The 15,166-nt window shown below is 43.4% G+C and overlaps 1 protein-coding gene across 4 annotated transcripts in view; it reads left to right on the forward strand.

The window, feature by feature from the left end:
* The window catches only part of ck (unconventional myosin-VIIa ck), a 173,079-nt gene that overhangs the window by 101,887 nt on the left and 56,026 nt on the right, over nt 1-15,166 (forward strand). For all 4 annotated transcript variants that reach the window (XM_050189498.3, XM_050189499.3, XM_055077245.2 and 1 more), the window contains exons 16-21: nt 832-1,011; nt 3,847-3,942; nt 7,139-7,261; nt 8,333-8,440; nt 10,805-10,936; nt 11,684-11,755. In XM_050189498.3, coding sequence (XP_050045455.1) covers nt 832-1,011; nt 3,847-3,942; nt 7,139-7,261; nt 8,333-8,440; nt 10,805-10,936; nt 11,684-11,755 — 711 coding nt within the window. The remainder of the gene's footprint in view (nt 1-831; nt 1,012-3,846; nt 3,943-7,138; nt 7,262-8,332; nt 8,441-10,804; nt 10,937-11,683; nt 11,756-15,166) is intronic.

Here is a 15,166-nt window from a genome sequence, read left to right on the forward strand (position 1 = left end):
GATAAATAAGAGATGTTCTGCAGTTCTTATAACTAAGCCAGCATGCTCTAAAATGTTGCATGAAGTATTTGAACTCTTATTGGTTGAGTCTATTAAGGATACAAATTCTGTTTATGCTTATCCTAATGTGTCTGTCTTCAAGCACAGTGTAATGAGATCTGGTAAACAGACTTACTGGGCAAGCAATGCGACAGACTTTGTGCTTAACTCCCTCTCCCTACCTCCTGGTTTTGGAAACAGTGTGGCTTTACGTTTGTGGCTGGAAGTTGTTAGAGGGGGGAAAAAATGTTTCATGGATTAGTGGTAGTACTTTTGTTTTGAAGTAATCGGAGCGTCAGCTGCGTGGTAGAAAAAACAGACTGGCTACACAAACAAAGCAATACTTTTGCACATGCTTGGTAGTGTGCTTTCCATAATGCACTGTTTTACATGTTGGTAGTGTGCCTGCTGCAGCACCAATTGTGTATGCTGATTGAAGTGCTATGCAAACATGTTTATGTTATTAGCATTGATCGTTACTCAACACAAGAGTTTCATTTCATGTAATGTAGCGGTGCAGGACCAGAACTTTCTTGCATTAAGCTAGGGTAAGCAGGAGAATCTTAATAAATTTCTTCTTTTTTTCCTATGTGTGTGACGAGCTGCATGACTGAAAATCACATGCCTATGTGTACCTTACGGTCGCATTAGCACATTCTTCTTCACCACAAAGTTACCTACTTATTTTTGAGGCAGAGTGGATGACATGCAGTGCTGCCTGCTCGTACAATCTGCCCTTTATCCTATGGTTCCAAACTGTACAAGTAATCTTCTGGGCCATTTCACATGTAGGATGCACATGACCTGTTTCTGGAGCAAGAAAGGGACCGCGTGCTGACGCGCAAGATCCTGATTCTGCAGAAGGCCATTCGTGGCTGGTACTACCGACGTCGTTTCCTAAAGATGCGCCAGAGCACGCTGATCATTCAGCGGTGCTTCCGGGCCTACCTGCAGCGAAAGCGCTTCGTGGCGGTATGCATGAACGAGCTGATTCGTATTCTGTCGCACAGTATCATTTCTATCTTCCTCTTCACTCCCTCTGTTCTTTGTAACTCTCATTTACATTGCTGTTCTTGCACCACACAACAAAACAATGGTTTTAATGAGCAGCTGGATGCAATTCCTTATGCTTGAAACAGTTTTTTCATGGGCTATTGTGTGCCACTTTCAATCAGGTTTTTTTTCAGTCATGCTTTCTTATCACTAGAAAGGAGCACATGATAAAAAGTTATTCTGTTGCTTTTGCAAAAGCACGGTCTTTGCACAGAAACACCCATTGCTGCCATCACTATCTAAGCACTTGTGGTGCAAATAATTATTGAAAACTGTTGTAAAGCTCACAAGGGTACTTGGAGGCTGTAAATGGAGACACGTCACTGTCATTTCTGCTGGAAAAAAAACTTGGTATACAAACAAGGCACATACATGTGTACCTACTGTTGTGGCAGACTCTGCACCAGCAATGTAAGCTGCAGCACCAACGTTACCAGAACTACACCGGATATTGGTTGTGCCCCCAGCATCGAGGTGAGAGTGCCTCCAAGTACTGTGATCTTTAGCATAGCATATTGATCTCCAACTGCTTCGATCTGGAGCGTGGACCAGGCGAATGTTCCTAGCACTTAATTTCTACCGGCCTAGTGTAATCATGCCGTGAGAGATGTATAGAGCACTCAAAAGCAACCAACCAAATGTGCCATAGACTATCCAACTATGGTGAAAAGGTAGACAAAACCCGTGGTACTATGCCGACCAAAGTAAAATTTAAAAGAAAAGAAGACGTTTCGGTTCCCACACGGGAGCCTTGTTCACAGGTAAAATAAACAAAGGTATTCGAACAGCTCGTTTAAATAGTCTTGAACACGTGATGCAGGCAGCGCGCATACACTGACGGCAGATTGCCATCACTCCTGTTCAGAGTGTGTGGCGTAGTCTGAATCATGAGCGACTCAAGATAAAGGCGTCGAGATAGTCCTTTTTCCCTGGCAAGGACATGTGCCTTCTTCCCCCAGTCAATTGCGTGGCCGCTTGAAGTGGCATGCTCTGCCAAAGCACTGGATTTCACATTTTCTTTTCTTGCGTCATAATGGTGCTGTTTAAGATGCCTTTCAAAGTAACCAGTTTCGCCAATATACACATAGTCACAATCCACACATGGGACAACGTACACAACACCTGGGGCTTTCTCGTTTGGTAATTTGTCCTTAACATTGACGAGCGATTGTCGTAGTTTCTGGTTTGGAATGTGTGCCACTTCAACATTGTAAGAATGCAGAATACGGCTTAGAGCTTCACTTGTGGACGGGATATATGGTATTCCGGCGCTTTTGACTAGAGGCAGCATAGGGTAACTGTGTACGTTCCATTTGTCATTCAACAGCATTCAAGAAAGAACACGGGTAACCACAGGCTGATAGTTCCCGCCGTACCACGCTTATGTCGGCTGCGTAGTCTTCCCGTCTTGTGCAGATTTTCTCCACGGGAGCTAAAACGTCTTCTTTTCTTTTAAATTTTACTTTGGTCGGCGTAGTGCCCCGGGTATTGTCTACCTTTTCACCATGTTTCATCCCGACCAGACGGGCTTCCGTCAAACACTGAACTTCATTATCCAACTATGTTAGAAAAATGAAATCTGGCAGGACTTTGATATGTTCAATAGCATAGGTGGAGGTGCCTTAATTCGCATTTCGACCCTTATACTTAACCAGAAACCCTTTGAAGGTAAATTTTTCTCACCAACTATGACCCGCCAGGGTTGATTTTCTTATTGAAGGTTTAAATCTTCGGAGTGAACTATCTGGAAAAAAATTTACTGTAATTTTTTTGTGATCATAAAGTGACAACAAAATCCTTTGTGTAGGTATACATTCATTGTTTAATCATGAATACATGTGGGCTTGCATAAAGACTTCGTCTCATCCGAAGTTCCTCATCTGAAGAGCTGCTATCTAATGACTGTGATTCCTGTTTGACATTAGGACAGTAGTCCACATAAGAGGACTTGTCACTCAAGTCACTTGCAGCAGAGTAACCAGCACACACATCCATAGTGTAATCGAACTGTGTTTGTGGGCATGCGCAAGAGAACTCCATGGTTGTACGCCCATCAGAGAAACCACGAGTGAAAAACTTGCTGCAATCCTTCATCCCATCGCCAATGAGGAGCAATCAGCTTTTGTGACTCTCAACAAAGGAAATGTAGGCATGGGAGCATCGTTCATATGCGGTGGCATTGTTTGTCTATACCAGTGCCCACTTGTGAACAGATGTAATTGCACCCCTGTGAGCAGCTAACAAGCGAGCATCTAGCGGTGACCTTTTGAGAGATTAGAAAAAAGATAAACATCAGTTTTTGCGAGCGCAACAAATGGAAACAGTCCACAAGGTGGAACCAGAATTAATCGCTTTATGCCTTTACATGTGTAGATGTGTGAGCAGTTTCCGATGCAATGGCTTTAATAAGCCGTGGAATGAAAATCAAAAGACTATGGCATGAGAAAAAAAATTCCTTGTATGCACACAGGGTTGCAGCATTTGCTGGGCAACTGAGAGTTGAAAAATTGGCATGTTTTTCAGACATACAGACGGCACAGTAAATATAAAGAATTGAACATTTGGGACTTGTTTGCGGCACTGTGTATTTACGTGCCTCACTCTCAGAGGGTTAATTCTCAGTTATAATACACTGTGTGAGTTTCACTTGAAACAAAAAGGAGTGTGCTCTTGATTGTACCTATTCACTTGTATTGGCCTGTTTCTGATTTGAAAAGCCAAATAACTGGTTGGTCTCAATTGTTCCCATTGCAGATGAGAACAGGCTACCAGCGGCTACAAGCCCTGATTCGGTCTCGTATCCTCTCGCACCGCTTCAAGCATCTGCGGGGACACATTGTTACTCTCCAGGTAGCGTGAGCAACCTTTCTCTTGAGTGTCATGTGCCACTGTGGGAAGCAAGCTATTTGTGTGACATCTAGGGAAATTGAGTTGTGGAAAAGACTGATTTAACGTGGACACATTGTTACTCTCCAGGTAGCGTAAGCAACCTTTCTCTTGAGTGTCGTGCCACTGTGGGAAGCAAGCTATTTGTGTGTGACATCTAGTGAAATTGAGTTGTGGAAAAGATTGATTTAAGGCCTTCTATAACTTTATGTAGAATGAAAATTGATTATGTTGCATTGGAACAAACTGCAGACTTCAAATGTGATGCTTATGTAGGAAATGATATTCTGAAGGGAGAAACAAAACAAACAAGAAATAATTGTTTTGTATGTTAGGGGTGAGACCTGTAATATTTACAGTAAGTCAAACCTCGATATAATTAATTATTGGACACAGGCACACATGCACAGAAAGAGAGAGAGAAAGAGACAGCTCATACCATTTGCAACATAACCGCTTGTAGCACAGGATTGGATATAATGCAATTTTTCATGATTCCCATTTGCCTTCCCATAGAACTCAATGTAATAGCATACCAGTTATATTTGTGGCGATGCTCCACTCTCACGCATCCCCTGATGTTGTTTTCCCCACATGGCTCTCATGTCTCCCGTAATCCAGCTTCTCCTGTAGCTAAGCGCTGGTGGCAGTCAGTGTGGTTGCAACATATTATGAGAGATGGTGCGAGTGCTGCGCTGGTAGCGCCACCATTAGGTGGCATTAGTCAAACGCGACAGGGAGTTGGCTTTTCCTTTTTGGCTCGGTGTTGGCAAGCAGCATGGACATTCCGCGCAGGCACTGATCTATGCTTCTGCGAGACCCTCTCACGAGGTCTAGGAGCAGGACACCAGAATGGACGAACATGATTGTTTGAATGCGCTACCATTCACGTGACCGTACACGCAAACGATCAGGCGTTGGTGTCCAGCATGGGAGCAAGTCTATTCGCTGACTATCCGGTTGCAGTGAGTCGGACTTACTCGATTTGTCACGCGCCCATCGGCATGTTTTGTTGACAGTAATTCGGCTAGCAGGCGTTAGTGAATGGAAGACGCAATAAATGCCCTTGTGATTGTTTGTGAGACCCCACATAGTGCAGCTGTGCAAGACAAAATGCAGGTTATAATGCAGTCGCCGGTAAATCCTGCAAGCAAGCAAGGCAGTGAGCACACTTCTCAATAAGGTGTGCCAGCCGAGAGCAGAGCAACGAGGGCGATGCAGATGAGGAGGAGGAGACGCGAAGCGAGTGAACAAACAAGGAATGGAGGAAAAAAATTTGTCTTTCCGCGTTTAACCCGCCACCGCTTTAACCTAACGTTTAACCTGTAACGGCAGGTTAAACCATTGCAATGCACATCGTCGGGAAGTGCAGATATTGCGTGTGCTACCACGACTCCACGATGCTGTCAGTTGAAACTGTGTTCTGCAAATTCCACAAGTTCATCAGTTGCAATGCTGTCCACACGTGAGCTTTCGCCATTCCTACCTGTATGTGCACATACAAACTTTTGTAATGCACATTCACGGTAGTTGCCAGCTTATTGCCAGCAAACTTCACTTCATGCGTGCTGCTGTCAGTGCAGCCTGTGTGCGCAGTCTCGTGCCAGGCCAGCATGTATTCATCTACGGGTACAAACATATATAGAGAGCAAGCTTCCTTGGGCGGCATGCTGCCCGACAACCCGACCAGCTAGGCTTAACCAGTGCCGTCTGCCAAAGTTGTGGTTTGGTGCAGAGTCAATGAAGTGATTTGCAGTGGCTGTATGGCACTTGGAAAATGGAGGAACCACTTCGCCAACGAAAGTGAGGGCACATCCCGGTCATATGGTTCGATTGCCGGACACTCGCGCCTGCTTGGTCTACATGTTCTTCACATCCACAGCCTTTGAAAAATGTTTTAGTTGTAGTGCGGTGCCGCTTATAGTGCGGAAATCCTCGACTCCAGTGACTTGCTTTATAATTTGTCTATTCTGTATGTGCTACATATAATGTTTTTCGCTGATACCAGCATGTAACAAATATCAGACGTAACAAAGGTATCTTCAAGCTGGATGTGACTTAATTATAAAGAATTCGACTTTAGTTTGGCTTCTATTTTGGCGGTCTATTTACCTTCTACATTTCTTGGCATCAGGTACTGTCAAATTGCAATATGCTTTTTGTCATAATATGGTGAAAGAAGAACACTGTCAATGCAGGTGAAAAACTAGCTGCATTGGTGTTAGTTTTTTACAGTGCCTTGTTACCATATTACGCATTCACTTGCGCAGCAAGCTACTTTTTGTACACTACAATCACTTTGATGCTTTTACAGCACTTTTCGCTACCATTGATTAAATAGCCTTGTGTTTCTCCGTGTCTTTAAACCCTCTGCGGTAGCTCAGCAGCTATGACGTTATGATGCTGAGCTGGAGGTATAGAGTTCAGTCCTGGCTGCCGCGGGAGGCAAAATACAAGAGCGCTTGTGTACTGTGCATTGGGTGCACGTTAAAAGAACCTCAGATAGGTAAAATTAAGCCAGAGTCCCCCATTAGAGTGTGCCTGGTAATCAAATTGTGGTTCTGGCACAAGGAATCTCAAAATTGATTGTATGTCTTTAAATATTTTACTGGGAGCTTGTCTATGGTAGTTCACTGATCTGCAGTGCATACATTTATTACGGTGCGCATGTATGCAGTGCTCATGTTAATGGAAGGCATGAGCATGAGTGTTCATTTTGCGGATCATTACATTATGCTGATCATCCCATTATGCTGAATCTCCTTTTGTGTAAATAGACAGAGCAAGAAACTTGAATTTTGGGTAATATAGTGTACAGAACATCTTGCATAGCTTCTGAGTTTATCTTTTACAGTGATAAAAAAATTAAATTAAATTAAATTAAGGGAGTTTTACATGCCATAACCACGATCTGATTATGAGGCACGCCATACCAAGGGACTCCAGAAATTTTAACCACCTGGGGTTCTTTAACGTGCACCTGAATCTAAGTACACAGGAGTTTTCGCAATTTGCCCCCATCGCAATGTGGCCGCCATGGCCGGGATTCGATCCCGCACCCTCTTGCTTAGCAGCCCAACACCATAGCCACTAAGCGACCGCGACGGGTTTTTACAGTGCTTTCTTACAGCTTCACATAAATTTCACCTCTGCCTAACAGGCCCTCTGCAGAGGCTTTGTGGCTCGGCGTGAGTACCAGAAGAAACATGCTGCTGTGATCAAGATCCAGGCATTTGTCCGTAGGATCATAGCTCAGAAGAACTACCAGAGGATGAAGATAGAGGTAAAGAGGAGCAGAACACTTACTGTTGCAAATGAATGCTTATTTATGAACAATGCATGAGTGATGACTTTGTTATGTGGAGCGTTATTGAGCTACCCACTCCACTTCACAATAATGTGGCACTAGAGTGCCCAGAGAAGTCGTGAGTTGGGCAGTGATGCTCAAGACTGTACTTGAGGCTGAACAGATGACACTTGTTACATGGAGGGACTCCTGGCGCACACTAACCTACATAGGTGGTGTCCAACATACCCTGGACATTCCATTCCAATTCTTTCCAGCATGTAGGGCTGTATCATTGCCTATGCAGTAGAACAAACTTGGCTTTTCCATTGCATATTAAGCTTCAGCTTGTCTTATAACAATACATCGAAAGCATGACCTTTGAGGTTATGGTGTACAAGGCTTGGAGGCCATGCAAAACTGATGCACATGTGAATATTTTTCGGAATGTTATGAAGTTGGACTGTACTTATCAATGACAGGATGCTTGAATATCACTTCCTGACCTGTCTTTCTACTTTGAGTCAGCCATGGTGGTATACACAGAATTGTACCTATGCTTATTTTTCCTTTTTTCTGGTGCTATGTCCCATTGATTTCTGTTAGCCTGAGTGACTGTTAATCTGAGGGACTACTGAGGGACTGTTATCTTGGGCGGGGTATCATTTTGAGGGTAAAATGTGGTCACCACCTATTTTCACGATCACATTCCTGATTGGCTTGTACTAGTTGCAGTTCCCACTCTAATGCTGAATTATTGTGAAATGATATCAGTAACAAATCTGAGCTTGTTTATTCATTGGACAAAAGGTGAATTGTGTGAAGAGATGGGGGGCACTGAAGGGACGGGGGCACTGAAGGGACGGGGGCACGGAAGGGACGGCGTTGAAAATAGCAAGCTGAGTGAATTGTTTGCAAAAACAAAGATGTCATGGGTCAGATAAAGTGGGAATTTATTCATGAATCTCTGTGTAGATGCGATGCCTTTATTGTGCATGCAGTGGCTCCTTGTATGCTTGTAAAGCATTATTTGCTTACAAGCTAGACCGTTCCTTTGCATGCAATCAGCATCAGCACATTATCGAAGCCATGCGACTGAGGGAGCAGGAAGAGGCCATGCTGAAAAAGCAGATGAACCCGAAGAAGGCTCGCGAGATTGCTGAGCAGAAGTTTAGAGTAAGTATTGGGAAATGCTTTCCGCTTGTTAACCTATCTCTTCACTAATTGGTGTGGAATCCTGAACAAATACTGTCCCTATCCTACTTAAGTGCTTGGATGTGAGCCCACGTTGTGAATTGCATGCTTTAAAGGAAAAGAACTGTGCCCTGAAGAAGTTTTTGTCACATGTTATCCCTGCAAATTCTTTGGCTCTTGGTCATGTTGAAGTGCACTCAAAGGATGGTAGCATCACTTGAAGATATAGTGCAGCAGTATTCTTTCATAAAATTTAGTTCTCTCTTCTTCTGTTAAAGATAGATTCATGGCAAAGATTGGAAGGATCTAAATAGCATTAAGAAGAGCAAACTTAAAATTGCATTGCAGTCAGATAAGTAGTTCATATTCACTGCCACAGCGTAAGCTACAACGATGCCATAAAAAAATAGAAAACGTAATTTGGTAACCTTTGCAATTAAGATCACAGACAGGAGACAAACATTCGACTTTCGCACTCCTTTGAGGTTGTAGGCAAAGCGATGTCCTATATCTACCATCTTGTTTTCACACTTTCTTACTACAGCCGACTTGCGTTAATACAACCTTGACGGGGCCGACAAAGTTGATGGAATTATCTGGCAGGTTGAATTAAACAAGGTGCAGAAAAAGCTCCAAAACACACTCCTGATCTGGCAGTATTTGCCCGATTCTAACGCGTCTATGAACTAAACGCGCACCCACTTTCTTTGTGTCCAAAGTAAAAAACTAATGTAGAAGTTACTTTAAGGCTTCTAAACAAAAGTAGAAATCTAACGCGCACCTGATGTTTTAGCAAGAACAATGGGCAAGGGTCTAATGTGTTGCACAATGGCGGCCGGTTTCCTAAAGTCAGCTTCGCTGCAATACACCCGTGTAATGCTGTAAGGCATACGCACACAGCGAAGGTGGTTTTAGTATAGTGTCTGATTTCACCCCGAAGGCAATTTTCGGCCCAATTTTATTTTAACCCATTGAAGGTCAATTTTTTTCGTCAAATGCGGTGCTCCATGGTCGAATTTCATTATTGCAGATTTAAAGACTTAAGACTGACGTATTTCGCAAAAAATTCACCTATTTGTTTTTAGAGTGGCCATAAAGTGACAAAGAAACATTTTCCTTGGGTGAACATACATTGTTTATCCATGAATACAGATGGGCTTGCATAAATACTTATAGTAAGAATAAAGAAAGTAGATACACTGAAATAGGTACATTGCGATTCGGCACATGGGCAGTAGTCTGCATAGAAAGACTCACTTGTAGAAGACAAACCGGTGCACACATCCATAGTGTAATTGAACCGTGTATATGTAAGTGCTTGCAAGAAAACTATGTGGTTGTGAACCCATCAGAAAAACCAATCAAATCAAAAACTTGCAGTAATCCTTTGTCCCATCGCCAGCAAGGGGCAATCAGTTTTCGTGAGTCTCGAGAAAAGAAACACAGGCATGGCAGCATCCTTCGTATACAGCAGCATCATTTGTATATACCAGTGCCAACCAGTGAACAGATGTAATCACGCCCCTGTGAGCAATAAACGAGCGGGCATGTAACAGTGACCCTTTGAAAGATTAGAAACCAGATAGACATCAGTTTTTACAAGTGTAACAAACAGAAACAGCCCTGAGACAAAACCAGAATTAACCGCTGCATGCGAACAAGCGCGCAGATGTGCAAGTGGTCGCTGACCCGCTAGTGCAAAGCAGCCATGGAATGAATGCGAGGAGACTGTGGAGCGAAAAAAAAAATGTATTGTGTCCACACAGGTTGGCAGCACTTGCTGGGTGACAGAGATTAGGAAAATTGGTGCGTTTTTCAAACATGCAGATGGTGCCGTAAGCATATGGCATCGACCATTTTGGACTTGTTCACAGTGCCGTATATTTAAGTGTTTGACCCTCAAAGGGCTAAAGAAAGAGAAGCCGCATGTTATAATTGGGTAACTGCCGTAATCATTGTGAGCTACAGTCATTACTCAAGAATATTCCTTGAGGTGGACGCAAATTCGTGTTTTTTCAACGGGAGATTACTTGTGTTCATTGCATTCACTGTCCCATAAGCTGCACCAAGACAGATGCTGCCACTAAATGGGTCACTATTGGGTCACCATAGGTGTCAGGCATATGCATGGTAACTGGTCAAGTTCGAATTATCCGACAAAGGCCTATTTTCAGCGCCTACTGGGATCGCCTACTGGATCGCCTACTGGAGCGCCTACTTGGTCGCAATCGAAATAACCGAAAAGTCAAATTAACGGAAGTCTACTATATATCGCATCTTCTTCAAAATGCATGCGCTCGGTTATTTTTCTCATTCCTACATTTTGTGCCCTCCTCTGGCCTGCAGGAGCGTCTGCAAGAAATGCACATCCGGCAGCAGGAGGAAGATGTGCTGGTCCAACGCAACTTGGAACAGAAGATGGCCGTCATCAAGGATGCTGCAATTAGGCAGGATGAGCCCCTTGATGACTCCAAGCTGGTTAGTTTATATTTTATTGCGGCATCACTCTTACTGTTCTCCATCTTAACACAGACTTGCATTGGCATCAATGCAAATGCTGTGCATATTAAGCAGCACTTCTTTTTGTTCTTCCATTTCTGCCGTGCACACGCAGTCACTGTATTTGAGTCACATTTTGGTGCTCTGCAAATAACGTTTGATACCTCGCTGTAAAAATGATCTTTCTAGGACACCTGAATGTCTTGCAGCTATTAGGCTTACTAACCTGGTCATCACTAACAGAGTCCAACTGTCCCCAAGTGTTGTTGAATGATATCATTGTCAAGATGTTGGGGCATCTTTTTGTCAGTATAGAGCTAGCCTAATGCAACATATGTACCATTTAGTCTGAGGAGCTATGTGGCTACTCTAAGCTATTGTCGGTCGCCTTGATTTTTTCTAGATCATGCAAAACATTAGCAAGTTCGACAGCGATGTTACACAACAGCTGTTGAAACTGAACATCTGACACCGCAGTTCATGAGACATTTTGAAACCCTATGGTCATTAGTTCTCCTATCCTTTATTTATCTGCTTTGTTACATTTTGTACCTACCTTATACATTTTATAGTCAACTACCTTGAAATAATTGCCAGATTCCAAAGTAAGACAGTAAAATTGTGAACTGTGATACTAAATTAGTCTGCTGCTTGCAAAAGCTCTCCACAGAAGCATGTCTTCACAAGAATAGTGTGACTAAAGCAGTCCTCTTTCTTTCCTTCAAGGTTGATGTCATATTTGACTTTTTGCCTCGGTCAGAGTCTGTCAACGACCAGGTGGCACCGTCAGCGTTCAAGGTAAGATCAGTCCTCAATACAGCCTTTCTGCCGTTTACATTCATAGTTCTTGCGACATGCGACATTTCTCTACATTGTTTCTTGCCCCCCTGTGTTGAACATATTACCCACAGTTAAGAAATTAGCAAATACACTCGAACCTCGTTGTAATGAAGTTGAAGGGGGAGCCGAAATTACTTTGTTATGTTCATTATTGCTATTTACTGCAATGTATGCCCAATGGGGTGCCCAATTGTAGACATGATAATAAGAAAATGGCATTGCGGCCCACGGGGCCGCTACATGGCCAATGCATGCGATGGTATTTGAATAACAGAACAAAAGAATCTACGGCGTGTGCAACATGCGGCTTCTTGGCACCTTACACGACAGCTTTGAGACAGCTGCCTTCTGTTCCATTGTGATAGTCTTTCGTTTCCGTTTTACACTCGGCTCATCGTGGTTGAGCAGCATGCAGCACACAACACAGCGCTCTACTGTGTGATTGAGGGGGCAAGTGAACTTGGCTCGGCTGGCTCGTAGTCTCCGAGATTGCACCGGTGGCAATGCTATCTAAGAAGTCACATGCAGCCACTAGCCCACTTTGCGTACCGTAAAGAGAAGTGAAGGGAGAAGTTGGGCGTGACTCCCAAAATTGCAACGGTAGAGATATAGGCCAGGTCCAGCTGTAGCTGCCTGCGTGGCATGGCGTACAGAAGAAGAGAAGTGAATGCACTAATCCTTCGCACTGCCGCGCTTAGCTGCGCAGCATGCCGCGAATCGCGCAGGATTCTGCATGACCCCTGAGATTGCTCCGGGGCGACCTTGGAGACGACGCCCAGCTGCGCTGCACAGTAGAAGGGAATGTGCCAATTTTTCGCAAAGTCACGCGTAGCTGCGTGGTGTGGCATAGCTCGGGTAGTCAGGCATGCGCAAGAGAGAGATGTCAGTGCAGAAGTGCGATAGTGAGCTTGTGCGCAGCTACCCACGGTGGTGAGAAAGACCAGTGTTGCTCTACGGTGTATTCGAAATGGGAACGCAGGAGTTTTTAACTGCCACCGCGAATGAGGGCTGAACGTTACATAAAGCAATGTAGTCTGCACGCAATGGTCAGGCATTTTTTGGGTTTTGGAGACGAATCTAGTTCGTTATATCCATTGGCAGAATAATGAGGTTTTAAATACCTGGATCTCTATGGAAATTCCAAGGGGAATTTCATTTACTTCATTACATCCATTATTTCATTATATCCCATTTCGTTATAACGAGGTTCAAGAAGTGCACTTTAATATTTATTAACTATTCGTATATTGTGAGAAAATAGTTATATCATCGTGTCAGTGCCAATAAAGAACATCATAGGAAAACACTAAATGATCTTATGCTGTAATCTATCAAAACAGTGTTTGTATTTTTTTGGCAGGGGACTGTTTATTATTAAGGGATAAATGAAGGACACACTTTGTTTTCCTTGTAGTTTCAGATGTGTAATCTACCAGTATGGCCTGACCTAATATTTTGCTTTAGTGCTGCTCTTAACAAAAAGTGGTCCTTGCATAAAGGTTTGAGTTCACCACATTCAGAGTTGCAGGTGGCCAGCAACGAGGTAACTTGAATGTTTTTGCTCCGGTCCTAATCTATGCAGTTTTAATAAGCTTCAAAGCCAATTACTTTACCTTGTATTTTATTGTTATTTCTCATATTTCTAGAGCTCAGTCAGCCTTTTTTTCATTTCACATAACACTGCACAATATCGGCCTGGTTGGTATTCCATTGCCGAACTTCTAACACGCAAAAAAAGAAAAGAAAGAACGGATAGAAGGCGTGAGGCAAACAGACCTCAATCAGTGGGAAGTTGGCGCTTGTGTTTGTCTCATGTCTTCTGTGTCTTTTTTTCTTGTGCACTAGAAGTTTATCCATTTGACATAACTCTGCTTTGCTTCACATTGTACCGTCTAAGGTTATTTGGCCATATTCTTTGTTGAGCACTGCTCTCAGTTTCACATCATCATGTAAAAATGAGCTGTCTACAGAAATGACAAAAGAGCAACCTCACATTGTCAGATTTTGCGTCTAAAGCGAAAAGCATTGACAGAAGCTCGTCTGTCACAAGAGGTGCATCAATTAGAGGATGTGGAGGCAGCCATGCGTGGAATGGGGTCTGGCGAGGGAAATGGAATGTTTGTTCGCTCTTGCATAGCTGCTTTAGACACGCGAGGGACCCAGGTCGGCGCTTCCTCATTGTTTACTGTGTGGCACAATCGGTGGTGCAACAAGCTTGCCTCATGGCCAGCACCGCAGGGTTTGCCCTGTATTCGTATATGTGCGTTAATGCTGGTGGTACTTATGCTGAGCGCCTGGTGAAAGTGAGGCGGTTGTGCGTGCAAAAGTGCAGATGTGGAGGTGAAGTGTGGTTTGGTGAGAAGGTCTACTTGTGGACTCGTTGTGGTGGTTCCAAGGCACGCAGCACGCTGGTGAGTTTGGGTTACAACTTTTGTTTTTAAGCATAGGTGGGCAGTGCTGAGGTGTGAATGGCAATTGGCTGAGCCAGGTCGCCATAGGAAATGGTGGATACAGTGCTTGGTGCCTTTAGCTTTGCATATCAAGCTTAAGCTGCTGTATTTTTCCTCCATTTTCTTTGCACTCAATGTGACGCACATGTCTGATGAGAACAAACTTTGTACTTCATTCACTTATTTTCATACACTAACCATTTCTCTCCATCTGAAGAAATTTATGCAATGAAACCGATGCTAAGAACTACAGTTCATTCAACGCGTGAAGTGAACAGAGTTGTACTATGTTCTCTAGTGGCAAGAATGAATCCACACATATCTTAGCCAAGCGCAGATATGCAAGTGTCTGTAGCAACAAAACACCATGCAAGAAGCACAGAAGAGTTCAGCGATTGTCCCTAGCTTGATCAATGCATGCAATTCGATCACAAACACAGAGACAAAAACTGTAATACCTCCTATGATCCTATGACTGGCCCACTGTTTCTATTGCAGTTTCCAAGCATAGTTCACTGTCCCTGGCCAGGGGGGTAATAGGCTGCTTTCTTGTGCAATTTATGGACTTCTTGAGATGGAGCATAGCTACAACATACCTCACTGAAACTGAACTCTGGATAATGAACTCTGGCTAAATAACTCTGCCTAATGTGCTTATTCGTGTTGCTCTTTATTAAGAGTTCTGATTTATTCTGTTGCACTGTATACAAATTGTTAGTTGTTTTGTTTTTCATATAGGAGTTGTAGCTGTCTTGCACAAAGTGTGATGCTGTGGCAGCAGCAGTTAAATGCATTATATCATCAATGAGATTACACTGCTTGCACTGAAATTGCACTGCTTTGCACGATATATTATTTATAGAAAATGTTCGTAGTGGCGTGAACAATCTTGTTTTTGAGAACCGCGGCTTCTCTTTCC

The sequence above is a fragment of the Dermacentor andersoni genome, chromosome 2, assembly GCF_023375885.2.
Source record: "Dermacentor andersoni chromosome 2, qqDerAnde1_hic_scaffold, whole genome shotgun sequence".
Lineage (NCBI taxonomy): Eukaryota > Metazoa > Arthropoda > Arachnida > Ixodida > Ixodidae > Dermacentor > Dermacentor andersoni.